At 35.3% G+C, this 14,656-nt stretch overlaps 3 protein-coding genes across 6 annotated transcripts; all 3 read right to left on the bottom strand.

The window, feature by feature from the left end:
* Positions 1–2,289: 2,289 nt before the first annotated feature.
* Positions 2,290–5,443, bottom strand: LOC147297100 (uncharacterized). Of its 4 annotated transcripts, XM_086228057.1 has the most exons (8): positions 5,306–5,443; positions 4,358–4,838; positions 3,862–4,273; positions 3,687–3,758; positions 3,442–3,551; positions 2,691–2,742; positions 2,488–2,561; positions 2,290–2,363 (listed from the first exon to the last, which is right to left on the bottom strand). In XM_086228057.1, the coding sequence occupies exons 2-4, from the start codon at positions 4,833–4,835 to the stop codon at positions 3,704–3,706; spliced, it is 945 nt and encodes a 314-aa protein (XP_086084183.1). In that variant the 5' UTR covers positions 4,836–4,838; positions 5,306–5,443; the 3' UTR covers positions 2,290–2,363; positions 2,488–2,561; positions 2,691–2,742; positions 3,442–3,551; positions 3,687–3,703. The 4 variants fall into 4 exon arrangements, with proteins under 4 accessions (XP_086084183.1, XP_086112347.1, XP_086113066.1 ...); XM_086256221.1 differs by having other exon boundaries at positions 3,862–4,838; XM_086256940.1 differs by having other exon boundaries at positions 3,451–3,551; positions 3,862–4,838.
* Positions 5,444–9,339: 3,896 nt separating this feature from the next.
* On the bottom strand, positions 9,340–11,589 carry LOC147297099 (putative beta-D-xylosidase 5). Its single transcript, XM_086229992.1, has 6 exons — positions 11,143–11,589; positions 10,758–11,063; positions 10,378–10,547; positions 10,136–10,236; positions 9,655–9,996; positions 9,340–9,449 (listed from the first exon to the last, which is right to left on the bottom strand). Exons 1-6 carry the CDS (start codon positions 11,587–11,589, stop codon positions 9,340–9,342), a joined length of 1,476 nt encoding a protein of 491 aa, XP_086086118.1.
* On the bottom strand, positions 11,399–13,455 carry LOC147297098 (glucan endo-1,3-beta-D-glucosidase-like). Its single transcript, XM_086228693.1, has 5 exons — positions 13,398–13,455; positions 13,108–13,136; positions 12,782–13,025; positions 12,622–12,650; positions 11,399–11,521 (listed from the first exon to the last, which is right to left on the bottom strand). The coding sequence occupies exons 1-4, from the start codon at positions 13,453–13,455 to the stop codon at positions 12,625–12,627; spliced, it is 357 nt and encodes a 118-aa protein (XP_086084819.1). The 3' UTR covers positions 11,399–11,521; positions 12,622–12,624.
* Positions 13,456–14,656: the final 1,201 nt, after the last annotated feature.

Genomic DNA, 14,656 nt, shown 5'->3' with positions numbered 1-14,656 from the left:
GTCATTAATTAATACCAAAAGTACCTTCAATTTTTTTAATAATTATAAAATACCTATTAAGAAAATAAATTTTTTTTAACAGCACTCGAACTTTTTAGTTATTCCGATTTATGATAATTAATAAACATAAGAATGAAAATCAACTTCATTTTCATTCTAAATGGTTATTAAACAATTTAATGAGAATTACTCTCCTCCTCTCCAAATCATTATCTCACCTATTTTTCTCACTCCGATTCATTTTTTCTCTCATTTCATATTAATAAACATGACCTTAAATTGTTGGGTTTAGCTGGCCGCCCCACCTATGGGTGGGTAGCAAATCCCTTGTGTCAAAAAAGAAGAAAACAACTTGAGGTGAATGCTTGAATGAAAGTTTATTTTAAGAAAAAGAAAAAAAAAGGTTTTAAGTTATGATAGAAAGCTTAAAAAAATTTAATGGAAAGATAAGACTTTTTATATATACATGGAAATCTAAATATGTTTATAAATAGTGACATCAATGTTTCACCAAGTTGAAGTTACAAAATGTGAATTCATGGTATTTTTTATATACTGGTTGTTATGTTAAGATATTGATCATATCTTAATAAACCAAACAGCATTCAGAAAATATTACAATACTTGTGAGAGATTTGCACGTCATAGTAATCAAAAGATCAGTAGTATTCAACCGCTCATTGTTCAAAAAAATTTTGGATGGGTGTTCACAGGTGGCGTAATGGGTTTTGGGGGTGTCATCTTGATTGCTGCTGGGTTTGGGTTTGTCATCTGCTTTGGTGTGTTCTACATGAGAGTCTTCTCTTCTTTGCTGTCTTCGACAGGGGGCTTCTCCTCTTTCTTGTTGTCCTCTGCAGGGGGCTTGTCCTCTTCTTTGCTGGAAATTTGGAAAATGTTATTTGTTAGTGTAAATAAATGGTCAAATTTGAGTCCATATAATTTAAAAGTGTAGAGATATTGTTTAATGTGTAGGAAAAAAACATATGAATGCAAAAATTTCATTTGAATGAGATTGATAAGATGTATGAAGAGGCTGCTAAAATTTATTGTAGCAAATTAAGCCATTTAATCAAAAGGAACACTTCTAACCAATTGAAAGCAACTTAAACAATAAGAATGAACTTAATTTACTAATTGTAATGTTTCTTGTACATTTCTAAATAAAATTCAATAAGATCCTCAAATGCAACTTAGATTTGTTCTACTAAATTGAAATCAGGATGCCAATTTCAGATTCAATGTGCAGTAACTTGATGATTCTAATAGATTCAAAAATTCAAACCATAACAGTATAAAAAGAATCTACTGAATTGTATTGTCCAGATTAAGAAATAAAGAGAACCTATATTACAATTGACAAAAGCTACGCTTACAAATAATGGACAAATTGAACACTCATCTGAAAAACAAAGTGAATAAAATGTCTAAACAGTTATTAAAGATTAAACAAATCTATCTTTGCCTTGATTTTTAGCATTAGATATTTAACTTTTAATCATTCATCAAAGAAACACAAAAAAGGCAGAGAGAGAGATCAGGTCACAATTTTTACTCTTGTTTTACCATAAATTTCAAACCAAATAAACTAACATAAACCTGTTCTCAAAGATATTGAAGCTGTGAAAAACCATATCCAGCAAAACAAAAGGTCTAACAGACACTGTTTCATAAGGTCACTTGAATTCATACATAAAGGCCAACTTAACCAAACACAATTCTGACCCAAATCCAACCTAAACCCAGCTCTGCCATACTAACTCAGACAAACAAAAATTCAGCTCAAACTCAATAACGAAAGCTCAAACTCAGTAATCAATGGAAAATAACGCAAGTAAAATAGGAAAGTAGGAACAAAATGAATAGTACATCTTTACAGACTTGCAGAGGAAAAGAGAAAGCTTATCTTCAATTTCCTCTTTTATGACAAAGCTTATCTCACAAATATTCAAATATGGGAATTAACTTATTGTAAGTGCCAAGGTAGAGGTACTCGTTCCCGAAAACACTCCCTATTCTTGCTTCTCATCTACCATTATGATGGTGTCTGCAAAATATGTGCCAAACTATTAGATATTGTTTTTTCCTTAGTAAGATTTAAAGGATTTGGTTTGATCATCAAAATGTTAAGAATGTCACCTTGCAACTCCTCTGTACTTGGATACACCTCTTGAAACGCCACTGCTTTTTCTGGAACAAAGAAACATATAGTTTTAATTATCAAGGAAACTGTGGCCAAAGAAATTTCTCAGTGTGGAAGTCTTTTCACCAAAAAGATGTATGCAGTCCTACCTTCTTAATAAGGCGAGATACTCTTCTTTTGTCACAGTTTGCATGATCTCAATTTATTTCTCATAGTGAGATATCTGTAAACAGCAGCATCAATGTCGGATCAGACTTTTTCATGCTAAACTTCTAAGGGCATGAAAAAAAAAAAACTTTGTTTTGAGTTTTAAACACTTCATATTATGTAGGTGATGATATTCATACCGGGAACCGGTCCCAGTACTTAAGTGTAGCTAAATTATATGCCCTTGCAACAGATTCTCCTTCATCATAAGCTCCTGAGAAACAAAGAATAAACTTAATATGTTTCACTTTCTCTACAATTCCATAACAGAATGAGCAATATAATGGAAAAGAAATAGAAAAACTGAACACTAACTCAATCTAGTATAATAAAATGTACTTACCAAGGTAAAATGCTCAGTCCGGAAAATCCATTTCAAAGCGCAACACAGAGAACTAAAAAAGGTATATAGCTTTTATAAGAAGAAAGATGGGTGTTGAAAAAGACAAAGAACTATATATATATCAAAATCAAAATGTAAGAGCAAATTCAGAAGAACTGAAAATCGAATGAAGAACAGGCTAGTGGAAGCAAACAAACCTGTCAATGAATCAAAATTTCACACAATCATTCAGTTTCAAACACCAAAAAAAAAAATCCGAAAACAATTGTAGAGAAAATACGAAATAAGGATTATCTGTAGAGCACAAACAAACCATCCTCTAAGGCTTGACAGTAATTTTGTAAGTATTGTATGTAAGAAATGGTTTCTACGACAAAAAAAAAAAGGGGTTTTCTTTGAAATTAATTAGAGAGCCTGACATATTTGGCCATTGTGAATTTCAATTAAAAGCCTTTACTTAAAAAAAATGCAGGTTGAATTCGATTGAACAAAAATAATAATGAAGAGAGGAAATTCCTAACCTTAGAAAAGATAGTCAATGCACAGCCAAAACAAAAGAACTAATTATGAAAGTAAATCGAATTGAACTCAATGGTTTCCATACTCTATAATAATATAATTTAATCAAAACCTCGATAATCCATTCAAATTTCTAAGCAAAATGCATAATACTTCTCACTGTCAGCAGTCAGCACAAACAAACAAATTAGAGTTCAGAAACGTATGAGAACACAAAAAACTAAGCCTAAACCTCCATTACTACATCAAGCTCTGAACTTGCAACAAAGATGCTTCTTAAGCTTCCTATACTTATGCTTGTTCAGCTTCTTCTTCCTCTTCTTCTTAACGTCAGCCGAAAAACTGAAATACAAAAGAAAAGAAGATCACTTCTAGGAATGCGTCGGACTCTTGGTTACTTACTAGGAAAAAAAAACATAAAGTAGTTAACAGAGCATGAACGCTTTGTATGAAATCATTGTTATGAGAAACACTTGCCTTCATCAACCGCATCTTCAGACTTCACCATAGTCATTGTCCTTGCCAGGTTGAGTTGATACACGTCTTCCCCTAAAAGTACAACTTTACCATTAAGATTGAAAGGAACAAGCAAAGAGCAAGATTTAATATTTGCATTAAAAGTGTTCCAAGAGACTAGAAAAGATTTTCTTACATTGCAATTGCAGAAATTTTTGGAGAGCTATCAAATTCCACACTGTACTTTTTCATAGAAAGCAAATTTGCACTTAGTCCTGAAATGCCTTCCCCTGTTGTTGACAATTTGAAAATCAGTTCGCAAACCCCTGCTTGTTGTTTTATCCATTCAATACAGCCACCAAGCAATATGCAGATATGTCCCTTGTCATCTATAGGGGTAATTAAGATTGGCTCACAAAATTCATCCCCCACATTTTTAAGCTCAAAGAGCACCTGCTTGTGCTTGGGTATCCCCTTCTGATCGACGTCCTCGACGTCCTTGTAAGCAACAAGGGCTAGGGAGTCATGGGTAGAGATTCCAAATAGATATTCTTCGAATGGTATAAATCCAGCAAAACCAAGAATGCTAGGTGCAGCCTCCCATGTTTCTTCAATAGTGTCAAACATGTAGGCGATTAGCTGAACACAACTGAAAACAACAAGCTTGTTGCCCCAAAAATAATGATACATACCAAAATCATGACAAAAACCCATAGGATTATAAAGGAAGGGCGGATTCGGTAGAACCTTCCATGCTTTGGTGACAGGATTATAGACTTCAAAAAGCGCAGGCCTATGTTCTTCCACGTGGCCACGATAAAATGTGGATAGAACATACACTTTGTCCTCAAGGGTGACAACAATGGGATCAGTTTTCGGCCCATACATACTTGGAAAGTCACTTGGATATATGATGATAGATTGTCCATTTTCATCTGGTTGATCCCTAGGATCACAGAAATATATTTTCAAGTTAGGAGCACCCCCGAGCATATACAACTTGTTATCACAAATCATAAACCGTAGTCCATTAGGTAGTCCTTCTGGATAATAGTAGTTGTCCAGCCTCGAAAGACCTGAAGACCCTTTTTTTAGTACATCAAGGGCCTCAAGACAATACAGACTCTTATCAGTCTGTAAATAAATTAAACAAGAACAATCCTCTTCCATTCTCTGTGGATCAAAGATAAAAGTAAAGAGTGAAAACAATATAAAAACAGAGACGTATAATTTGGGAAAAAACTTACAGTACTTCACAAAGATGTTTCTTTTCTTACACACACAAACAGAAAATTTCCAGAATGAGCAATAATCATATTAAACAAAACCCAATTTTCTCAAGAAAAGGAAAAGAAAAAAAAAACTGCAAATAATCATGAATAAGCAAAGTATATAATTACCGATCACAGTCGAACAACTACACGCAAACGAAAAGGAAAAAAAAATTAATTAATTTTGCAAGAGCAAGTACTCAAAGGAAAGAAAAAGGAGAAATTGCGATTGCTAAGAATTTGAAATCAACGCATATTGGGCTACTAAGCACGCAATTCCAAGAATACAGTCATATTTTCATGCTTGGTCCAAAAATTTCAACAGCCACGAAAAAAGGGAAATTTTCCTGTAATCTTAAGCAAGCTTACCTGTAGATCGGCAACAAAGCAAGCGATGAAAGATTGAGAGAGGTAGTGGCAGCAGAAGAAAGGTGCCGCGTTAGGGGTTTTTTTGGTTTGAGGATACTCTATTACTCTGTGTATGTATCTGTCTTACTAGGGATCGTGCCCGCGCGATGCTGCGGGTCTGAAAAAGTTGAAAAATGTGTTTGAGCGTTATAATATTTAAGTTTAAAGTTTTGGAAATGTTGTTAAGGTTTGTTAAATTTAGAGTAAATTACAATTTAGTATCTCAATTTTATATGTTGTTTTAATTTAGTACCTCAACTTTGAAACCTTGCAAAAAAGTACCTCAACTTTCATTTTGTATCAATTTAGTACCCCAACTTTGAAAATTTGCAAAAAAGTACCTCAACTTTCATTTTGTGTCAAAATAGTACCTCCGTTAGTTTTTCTGTCAAAATAGCAGGGGTATTTTCGTCTTTTCCTTAAATTTAAAAAATAATAATTTTTTTTTAAATAAAAAAAATTTTAAAAAAATAAAATTTTAAAAGAAATTATTTTAAAATAATTAAAATTAAAAAAAATTAATTTCCCCCCCCCGCCCCCACCCAACCAACCTCTCCCTTCCCCTCCCCAGCCAGCCCCCACCCTCCCTTCCCCTCCCCTCCCTAGCCCGCCCCCCCTCCCTGCCCTCCCCTCCTCCCCAGCCCATCCCCAGCCCACCCCCACCCACTCCCCCCCTCCCTGCCCTCCCCAGCCCACCCCCACCCACTCCCCCCCTCCGCCATTGCCACCACAGATCTTGCCACCGCCTCCACCAGCCTCACCCCCAACCAAAACGCTCAACAACCCATTACTCTGCCTCGCCCCAACCTCAACCCCCTCCAACTCTACCAATCCCAACGACGCCGTTGCCCTAAACCCAGACCCAAAACCCACTTCTCTCTCCTCCTCCTCCTCTTCTCTCTCCTCGAACCCATTCAAGGTCTTGGAAAAGGGCTTTCTTTTGGGCACCGCGAGATCCCTAAGTTCCGACTCGGAGACCGCCCGCGTCAACTTCCTCGTCGGGTCTTCGATCGGCGACAACAAAAGAGGAGACCACGAGGCCGAGAGGGAAACAGAGCGGGTTTTGGCGTTCTGGGGCACCATTTCGATTTTGAAATTGCATATGAGGGGAGGAGGGGAGGGCAGGGAGGGGGGGAGTGGGTGGGGGTGGGCTGGGGATGGGTTGGGGAGGGCAGGGAAGGGGGGCGGGCTGGGGAGGGGAGGGGAAGGGAGGGTGGGGGCTGGCTGGGGAGGGGAAGGGAGAGGCTGGTTGGGGAGGGGAGGGGTGGGAGTGGGGGTGGGGGTGGGGGGGAGGGAACAAAATGAATTTTTTTTTTAATTTTAATTATTTTAAAATAATTTTTTTTTAAAATTTATTTTTTTAAATTTTTTTTATTTAAAAAAATTATTATTTTTAAAATTTAAAGAAAAGATGAAAATACCCCTGCTATTTTGACAGAAAAACTAACGGAGGTACTATTTTGACACAAAATGAAAGTTGAGGTACTTTTTTGCAAGGTTTCAAAGTTGGGGTACTAAATTGAAACAACATATAAAGTTGAGGTACTAAATTGTAATTTGCTCTTAAATTTATATTGTATGTAATTAAGTTATAGGTATGTGTGCGTAATTTAAATACAGCATCAAAAATGAATTATAAAAATAAGCATAAATTAACTATTTGAAGCAATAAATAAACAAATTATTTCTAATGAGAAAATGTGTAAAGACTATATCAAGCGAATTTTTCTAGAAGTCCATAGAAGTATGAAATTGTGAAGATATGATAAATGTGCAGAACTGGAGTTTTAAGTTGAAATAACTTAACAAAATTTAACAAACATATTTGTAAACAGTAGCATCAATGTTGTTGATGCATTTAAACTTACAAAATGATGGTTGATAGTATGTTTTTTTATGCTGGTTGTGATATTAAGATATTGTTGTTATCTTAATAAAGCAAACAGCATGCAAAAAATATTACAACACTTGATTATAGAATTGTATGTGATACATAACAAAAAGAGCAAGATGCACTGTTGAAGAGTTGTTTTATGGATCTGCAGAGGTTGATGTATGGGTTTGAGGAGATTTTTGTTCAGCATTGGGTGGTTGGTCATCCTCTTTGTTGTCTCCTGCAGGTGGATGCTCCTGTGTTTTGCTGGAAAATTAGAATATGTTATTTGTTAGATGTACATGAATTGTGAAATTATGACTGTGTGGAGTTAACAACAGTTGGTAGTTGAAAGTAATATGAATTCAATTTTTGAGTAAGTTATCATATTTTTGAACAGGAATTGAATGGGTTGAATGGATTGTGTATGTGAAAATAATGTGGAGCATATGGTTTTTTCTGAAAACAATGTTGGCCTAAAAATAATTTGTCTAGGAGAGTATATAGTTTGTTTTTGCATAATAGATTAAGAATTGATTTTTGGAAACTAATGATAAAGTAAATAAGAGTAAAAGATAAATGAATGAATGTAAGTAGTATTATTAAAGCACTTAGTTAAGAAAGAAAATTGTGCAATGTTTGATCTAAAGTAGATAGTTGAGAGAAGGTATGTTGTGTGTTTTATGTTATCCAATATATTTTGGCATAGATTTAGTTATTTGATAATTACATTATTTTATATAGCAGCTAAATTATTTTAAAGAAACATGGAAAAGAGATTGCTTAAATGGAAAGAAATTATAGAATTGTCTGCTATATTGGTATATTGCTTGCAAGTTGATTTGAACAATTTTGTTGGTAGATATATTGAGCAGAGTATAAATGTTTGGAATTGTGAAAGCAGCGAGAATGGTTTACAAAAGATACATACACATACATAGTGTTAAAACTTGTAGTTTCTTTTATTTCTATTTATTTTATCTATGTTTGTTTAAGATGGTTCAGTTGAGGAATATTGTGAATGAAACAAAATTTATGTTTGTTTTGAATGAGGTTGGATCTAATGTAATGAGTAAAAATTAGAAATGAGATAATTTAATTGTAGTTGAATAAATTATCAATTATAAATAGGAGGGACATATATTCAAGAGTGTGTAGTATTGTGTAGCGAAAAACAAACCTGATTTTAGCTTTCTTTGCTGCTGGTTTAGTCTTCAATTCCTTGAGTGGAATATTGTCGAAAGCTGAATCAGATTGTTCTGGAGGATTTGGAGCATCAGTTTTCTCAGCTTTTTCTCCACTTTGATTAACACTTAATGAGATGCAAAGCATAAGAGAAAAATGAAAAGATGTTAATAAGTATTAGAGTTTGTGTGTAAGTTATAGGTAAAGAGTAAGAATATTAAAAAATGTAAATTATTGGAAGAGCAATAACCTTTGGTGTTTTTTCCTTCGTTGTTTGATAGCGCTAAAAAGAGCTCTTCTGACTGTGAGGTTGCCTTTTGATATTGTTTTTTTCCTCAAATTAGTGGATGAGCTAGGAATGGGTGTAACTGGAGCTAAGGCCATACCCAAATGGGTAAACTGTGGAGCCATTGAAGAACTTGTATGTACGACCTGGATAGCCTAGGCTATCAATTGGCCTCAATGGCATGGATGTCATAGGTAGCATATCCACATAACCAGCTTCATGCCATGTCAAGGGTAGTGTTCCACCTGTAAGATAGCGAGTACATATATATAATGTTATAATTTAAACAATCTGAAATTTGGAAAATTCATTTTGCATGTAAAATAGATCATTCTTACCAGGATTGTAATGTCCGAATACAACATCTGAAATGGCACGGCCACCTTCCTCACCAGGGTACCCAGCCCACAAGATGGCTTTGATGTTATCATTTTGTTTGGCAAAACCAATATCAACACAACCGGCAGACATGACTACAAGAATGGCTGGACCCTTTGAGGCTTGAGCAACTTGGTTGATAAGTTGAGTTTGGTTACCAGGAAGAAGGAGGTCCACTCTGTCCAATTCCTCTGCCTCAACTGATAAGTCCAATCCAACCAAAATTATTGTTGCATCTGCTTGCTTTGCAGCTTCCATGGCAGCTAGGGAATATCAAGCTATCATTTGTACATGCAACTCCATCACATCACATCCCATCTCATATTTCACTTGTCCAAAAGATGAGAATGCATCAATAGGTGTGCTATACTTGCAAGGAACGCCTACAAATCAATTGAAAGTGTAAAGTTTTAAGTTAGAATATATATATTTGCATGTTTTGGTTGAGATTAATACTACCTGTATCAATTTTACATTGCATGTTTTGGTTGAGATTAATACTACCTGTATCAATTTTACATTGCATGTTTAGTAGACATAAGACTCGCTTATACAAGTAGGTCTCACACTTAGTAGAAACCTTGGTACCTGCATAATTTCCAATCATAACCGTAGTAGCATTGGCATGAGGCCCGACAACGGCTAGTGTTTTGACCTTATCAGAGCTCAAAGGCAAAGTGTGATCGACATTCTTTAGTAGAACAATTCCTTCTCTGGCTGCTTCTCTTGCTAATTCAATATGTTCTTCGGAGCACACATCCTTCTTGCCAAGTGATTCGTAGAAAGGAATACCATCAAAGTAGCCTAGCCTCATAAGCACAACATAAAGGTACTTGAGTGACCTGTCTATGTCTACCACCTTCACTTTGCCTTGTTTCACCGCATTCTCAGTGTAACCGGGGTAGGAGTTCCCACAGTCCATATCCAATCCTATATTAATTAACATGAAAATTAACCAATCAAGTCATACATGTATTCATTAAAACGCAAGAAATTAATAAAATAATTAGCTAAACAAAAAGGGTTGAAACTTCAATATAATAAGTGATGGCGATTGAGGAGTACTAGCCTGCTTTTAAGGCTCGTGCAGAAGCATCCTCTACGGTGTCACCAAGCCATTTGTGGGCATCCACCATTACTTCAAGAGAATCACAATCCGAGACTATATATCTGCAAAACAAACAAACAATCAAATTAAGATGGTTGGTCAATTTGGTATATAAATGTACAGTAGAAAGTAAGAAACATTATTTAAGAGTCTAGGGAAAACTTAATTTAATATATATATATATATGTTATTTAAGTTCTCACCCATGAAGTTCCCACTCTCCTCTAATAGTATCTTTCAAGAGCTTTGCATCAGCACAAGTGGGTATGCCATTAACACGGTTGTAAGAGCACATTACGCTGCTAACATCACCTTCTTTAACACACATCTCAAAAGGTCTAACAAATGTTTCCACCATATCTTGCTCTCTCACCTTTTTATTAAAAAACAAAAAAAGAACAAGTCATTAAACAATTAGAAACATTGAACATAAAGTTCATTGAAGAATCATAAGTATATAAATGGAAATATTTCATAATGAAAAAGAATCACATTTTTTTTTTACCACATTATTTTGTACTATGTTAATCAAATAAATGTGATCTATGTACCATTATTTTCTTTTTTTTTTGGAAAAAGTCACCTTGGCATCAAAATGAAAACGATCAACACCAAGCCAATTGTCAATATCGTAGGCGGCATAATGCTTGCAGCATGAGGAAACTTTGAGAGGCCTAAAGTTCAAGTCTGTGACATTCTCTGTACCCTCGACATCCTGCAAGCCTCGAACGTAGTTAACAGCGTAAGTGCCAACTACATAAAGGTCTTCACCGGCTGTCTCTGTGATTCTTCCCCACCTTGGATCCCTTACTACATTAACATTGGGACTCCAAAATGTCAGTCCCGCTCTTCCTAGATTGTACATGGCTCTTGCCTCAGTTGAAACAGCCTGAAATATAAACAATTAATTCATTTAGTATAATCCAAGGTTCATTAAACCACAATGTACGTGTATACATAATATATACCTGGCCAATCTGTTTCCACAAAGACTCGTTAAATGACGCAGATGTAAGAATAACAGTGGGAAAGCTTGTTGCACCGGGAACAAGATCGTCAAAAAAAGTGCCAGGACCGAAATTGGACACACCATGGAGTGCCTCAGACCACCACTCGTACACGGGCAAGCCAAGCCTAGGCACCCCATGTGCAGTATCTCCAAGCTGCTTCACTTTCTCTGTCAATGTCATCCCGTCCACCAAATCCTTGGCCCTCACGTTGTATGGCAATGAAGAGTTACAGAAGGCAAAGTTCGACATGTCCAGGCCAAGCTCAGAGTACCTCCAAGGATCACATACATGGGTGAAGTTGGTACTGCCACCATCAGAGGAGTCTAGAAGGCTTCTTCTGGCATTGCAAGAAGAAATGACAATAAAGAAACAAAGAATGACAAAAGAAGAAACATTGATAGACATGGTTGGTGGTGACGATATGAACAAGATTGTAAGAACTTTAACTTCAAACCTACCTGTATATATACTAGTATAAGGGAGCTGAATTGCCTATGATCTCTCTCAGTTACCTAGGATCTCTCTCAAATACCTATGATTTGTTAACCATATATATAATATCCATTTTAGATAAGGGATCAATCTCTTATCTCTCCAATATGGTTAAAATATATTGGGTTTTTTATTTTTTATTTATTTACGTGAGAGAGAGAGTGAGAGTCAAACTCTTATTGTAAGTGCAAGAGTCAAACACAGTTATAAGTCCCCACTTCCATAGTATAAGAATACAATAGCATAGACTATACTTTAATGTAGTAGTGCTCAGTGGGAGTTTCTGTTTGAATAAAATGAAACGAACGGTTGAAGATGAAGGGCATACACATCTAGCTACTTAATAGGAAAAAAAATCTATTTTACCATTAATTAATTTTCAGGTTATGGACTGGTAACTGCAAATTTGAGAGTGGTATGTGTCCGTCTACATTCATTCCAAATGCATATATATTAACAGTATTTTAAACTCTTGGACAAGCTTCAGGCTTCATCTATATATGTGCCTTGAAAATTTCTTCTCAGTACATAATTTACAAACGTATGTGCTGCTAATGTCTTTGATCATCATCTGTTATTAGTTGCTACACTTAGGTTTTCCCACAACAAACAAGATAGTAACTGGCTATCAAAGAAAATGGGACTTCAGATTAAAAAGAACTCTTGTGTTTCCATACAAGACAGCAAGAGAAGCTCATGAAACTTTTCCACACTGATATATTTCAGGTTACATATTCTGCTGAATAACACCAACATATCCAATACCATACTTTTTTTTCATTTATTCATGAGAGGGAGAGAGTAAGAGTCGAACTCTTGTTGTAAGCTACTATTGAAATTATAGGTCCCCAATTCCATACCACAATTTTAAAAAACAAAAATCCAGAAAGCACATTCTTAAGGTGCAAAAAGCTTAATTTCATTGTACACATGAGCACTGCACACCTGCTATGCATACTTGCAGCTACAATAACCTGCAAGGCAGAATAATGCTTTATGATAAGGGTATAATCCACAAAGAAAAAATATATATACATATATATTATGCACATCAAAATCAATATTAACTGTATTAATTTTCACAATGAAGTCAGCTATCAATTACTTGGGTCAGTCTCAGTGATGAGAGCAGAGCTCCTGAAGTCACAATTCCAGGTGTTTAACCTCATTGTTTTATAGTAAAGATTCATGACCACGGAGGCATGGTTGATGGGAGTGTTTGGGTCATAGCATGAACCACCTTCTTGTATCAGCTTGCAGTACTTCAGTTGGTTGCAGGCAAACTCTATGTTTGCAGCCAGTTCTGTATCACTTGCTGAAGGCTTGGCAACACACCAAGTCTTCTTCTCCTGTAACATAACATGTCAGATATTTAACGAGTTATACACGATCATCAATTCAATCAGGATGTCATGCATGTAAAGTGGTTACCTGTCCATTAACAAGCTTCAGAGTCCCTCCTGTGCAGGTTAATTGAAATAAGATCACAAAATTAGAGGAATTAACCAATTGCATAGTCCTGAGTCCTAGCTGAAATTAAATCTATACATTTACACACAAAAAAGAAAAAGAAAAAGGAATATGATAATTGATGTCTGTCTGGCTTCAAGAAGAAAGTGGCTGAAGAAAATTCATGTCTGATTGATACCAAAATACTAACAAATTAAGATGATAATTAAGCATGTTAAACAATGCATAGAGAGACTGATGAAGTTGATCACCTGCAATGTGGATGGACAAGACCACAAGGAAGAGAATGGAAATTCTTGATTCAGCCATGGCTTAATGAATTTGTGAAGTAACAAAAATGAGTACTGCTGTGAAATAAAAAGTGCAAGGGTTCGAAATTTATAGTGCTTGCTAATTAATTGGTATTAATTAATTGAAGTTGAATGGGGTGTAACTTGTGTTGTGGGGTGGTCATATAAATTTTAAGCATGAGCAGGTTGGGCAGTGGCTAGTCACATTACATAATACATTTTATCAATTACAGCGTGGAAGCATGGAAAATATTGCTGGCAGAAGTGTTTTTCCCTTGAGTGAGTTAATTATAGGTCATGCTTAACGGAAGGCTGCATTTAGTGCTTAGTGGGAGTGTCTGTTTGAATAAGAAGATGAAACGAATGGTTCAAGACAAAGGGCATGCATATTCATGTAGCTACTTAATACGATTTACCTTCCATATATTGCTGATTGTTGATTAATATGCAGTTGACATCAAACCCATATTGTCCCTTCGATAATAGTCACACTCTGTTGTGACTTGTGGACTGCAGACTCAATATAGAGTGCTTTTCCACAATCCACACAATGAAATTTCCTAGACGTCAAAGGGCAGATCAGATTAGCAAGTAGAAGTTTTATAATAAGACTAATTTCAAAATTTCATAAACCGACCCAATTGAGTGAGGCGGTTACAATTTTGACTCTTTTTTTGAAAATTTAATAATTTTTAACTTTTTTGAGTTGTAAAAGAATTGAATTACCCACAAAGTCAAGAATGTTAGAAATTTTTTGAAATTTTTTGAAATTTTCTCATATTTTACATGTCATGTCATGTTGGATGTGTTAAAATTTTCTCGCAACAAAAATGTCAAAAAAGATTGATTATACTTTCTCTTTTCTTTTTCTTTTATGAGAAAAGCAGTAAACTTTCATTGAAAAATTAAACTTGGGATACATCAGATAATAGGATTGATTGCAGTCAGCTAGGTGCCTCGTGATCTTCAACCCAAGATATGAACTCATTACATGAAAGGGAAAACTTGACTACTGCATAAGCAGCCATGTTACGTTTGCGAGGTTGATTACACTTTATGCATATCCATTTACTTTATAAAATCTTATACAAGATAAAAGAGTGAGTTGTATATGTCACGAAAAAACAATAAAAAGATTGGCTTGGACTGATTATAAAGCACTATATGGGCCTTTTTGCAAAAATCCAAATCCCTCTGAAAACATGGTTGATTTTGATTCT

The sequence above is a fragment of the Dryas octopetala genome, chromosome 1 (assembly GCF_963921425.1).
Source record: "Dryas octopetala chromosome 1, drDryOcto1.1, whole genome shotgun sequence".
Lineage (NCBI taxonomy): Eukaryota > Viridiplantae > Streptophyta > Magnoliopsida > Rosales > Rosaceae > Dryas > Dryas octopetala.
The sequence above is the reverse complement of the archived record's forward strand: the minus strand, read 5'-3'. Positions and strand labels throughout refer to the sequence as shown.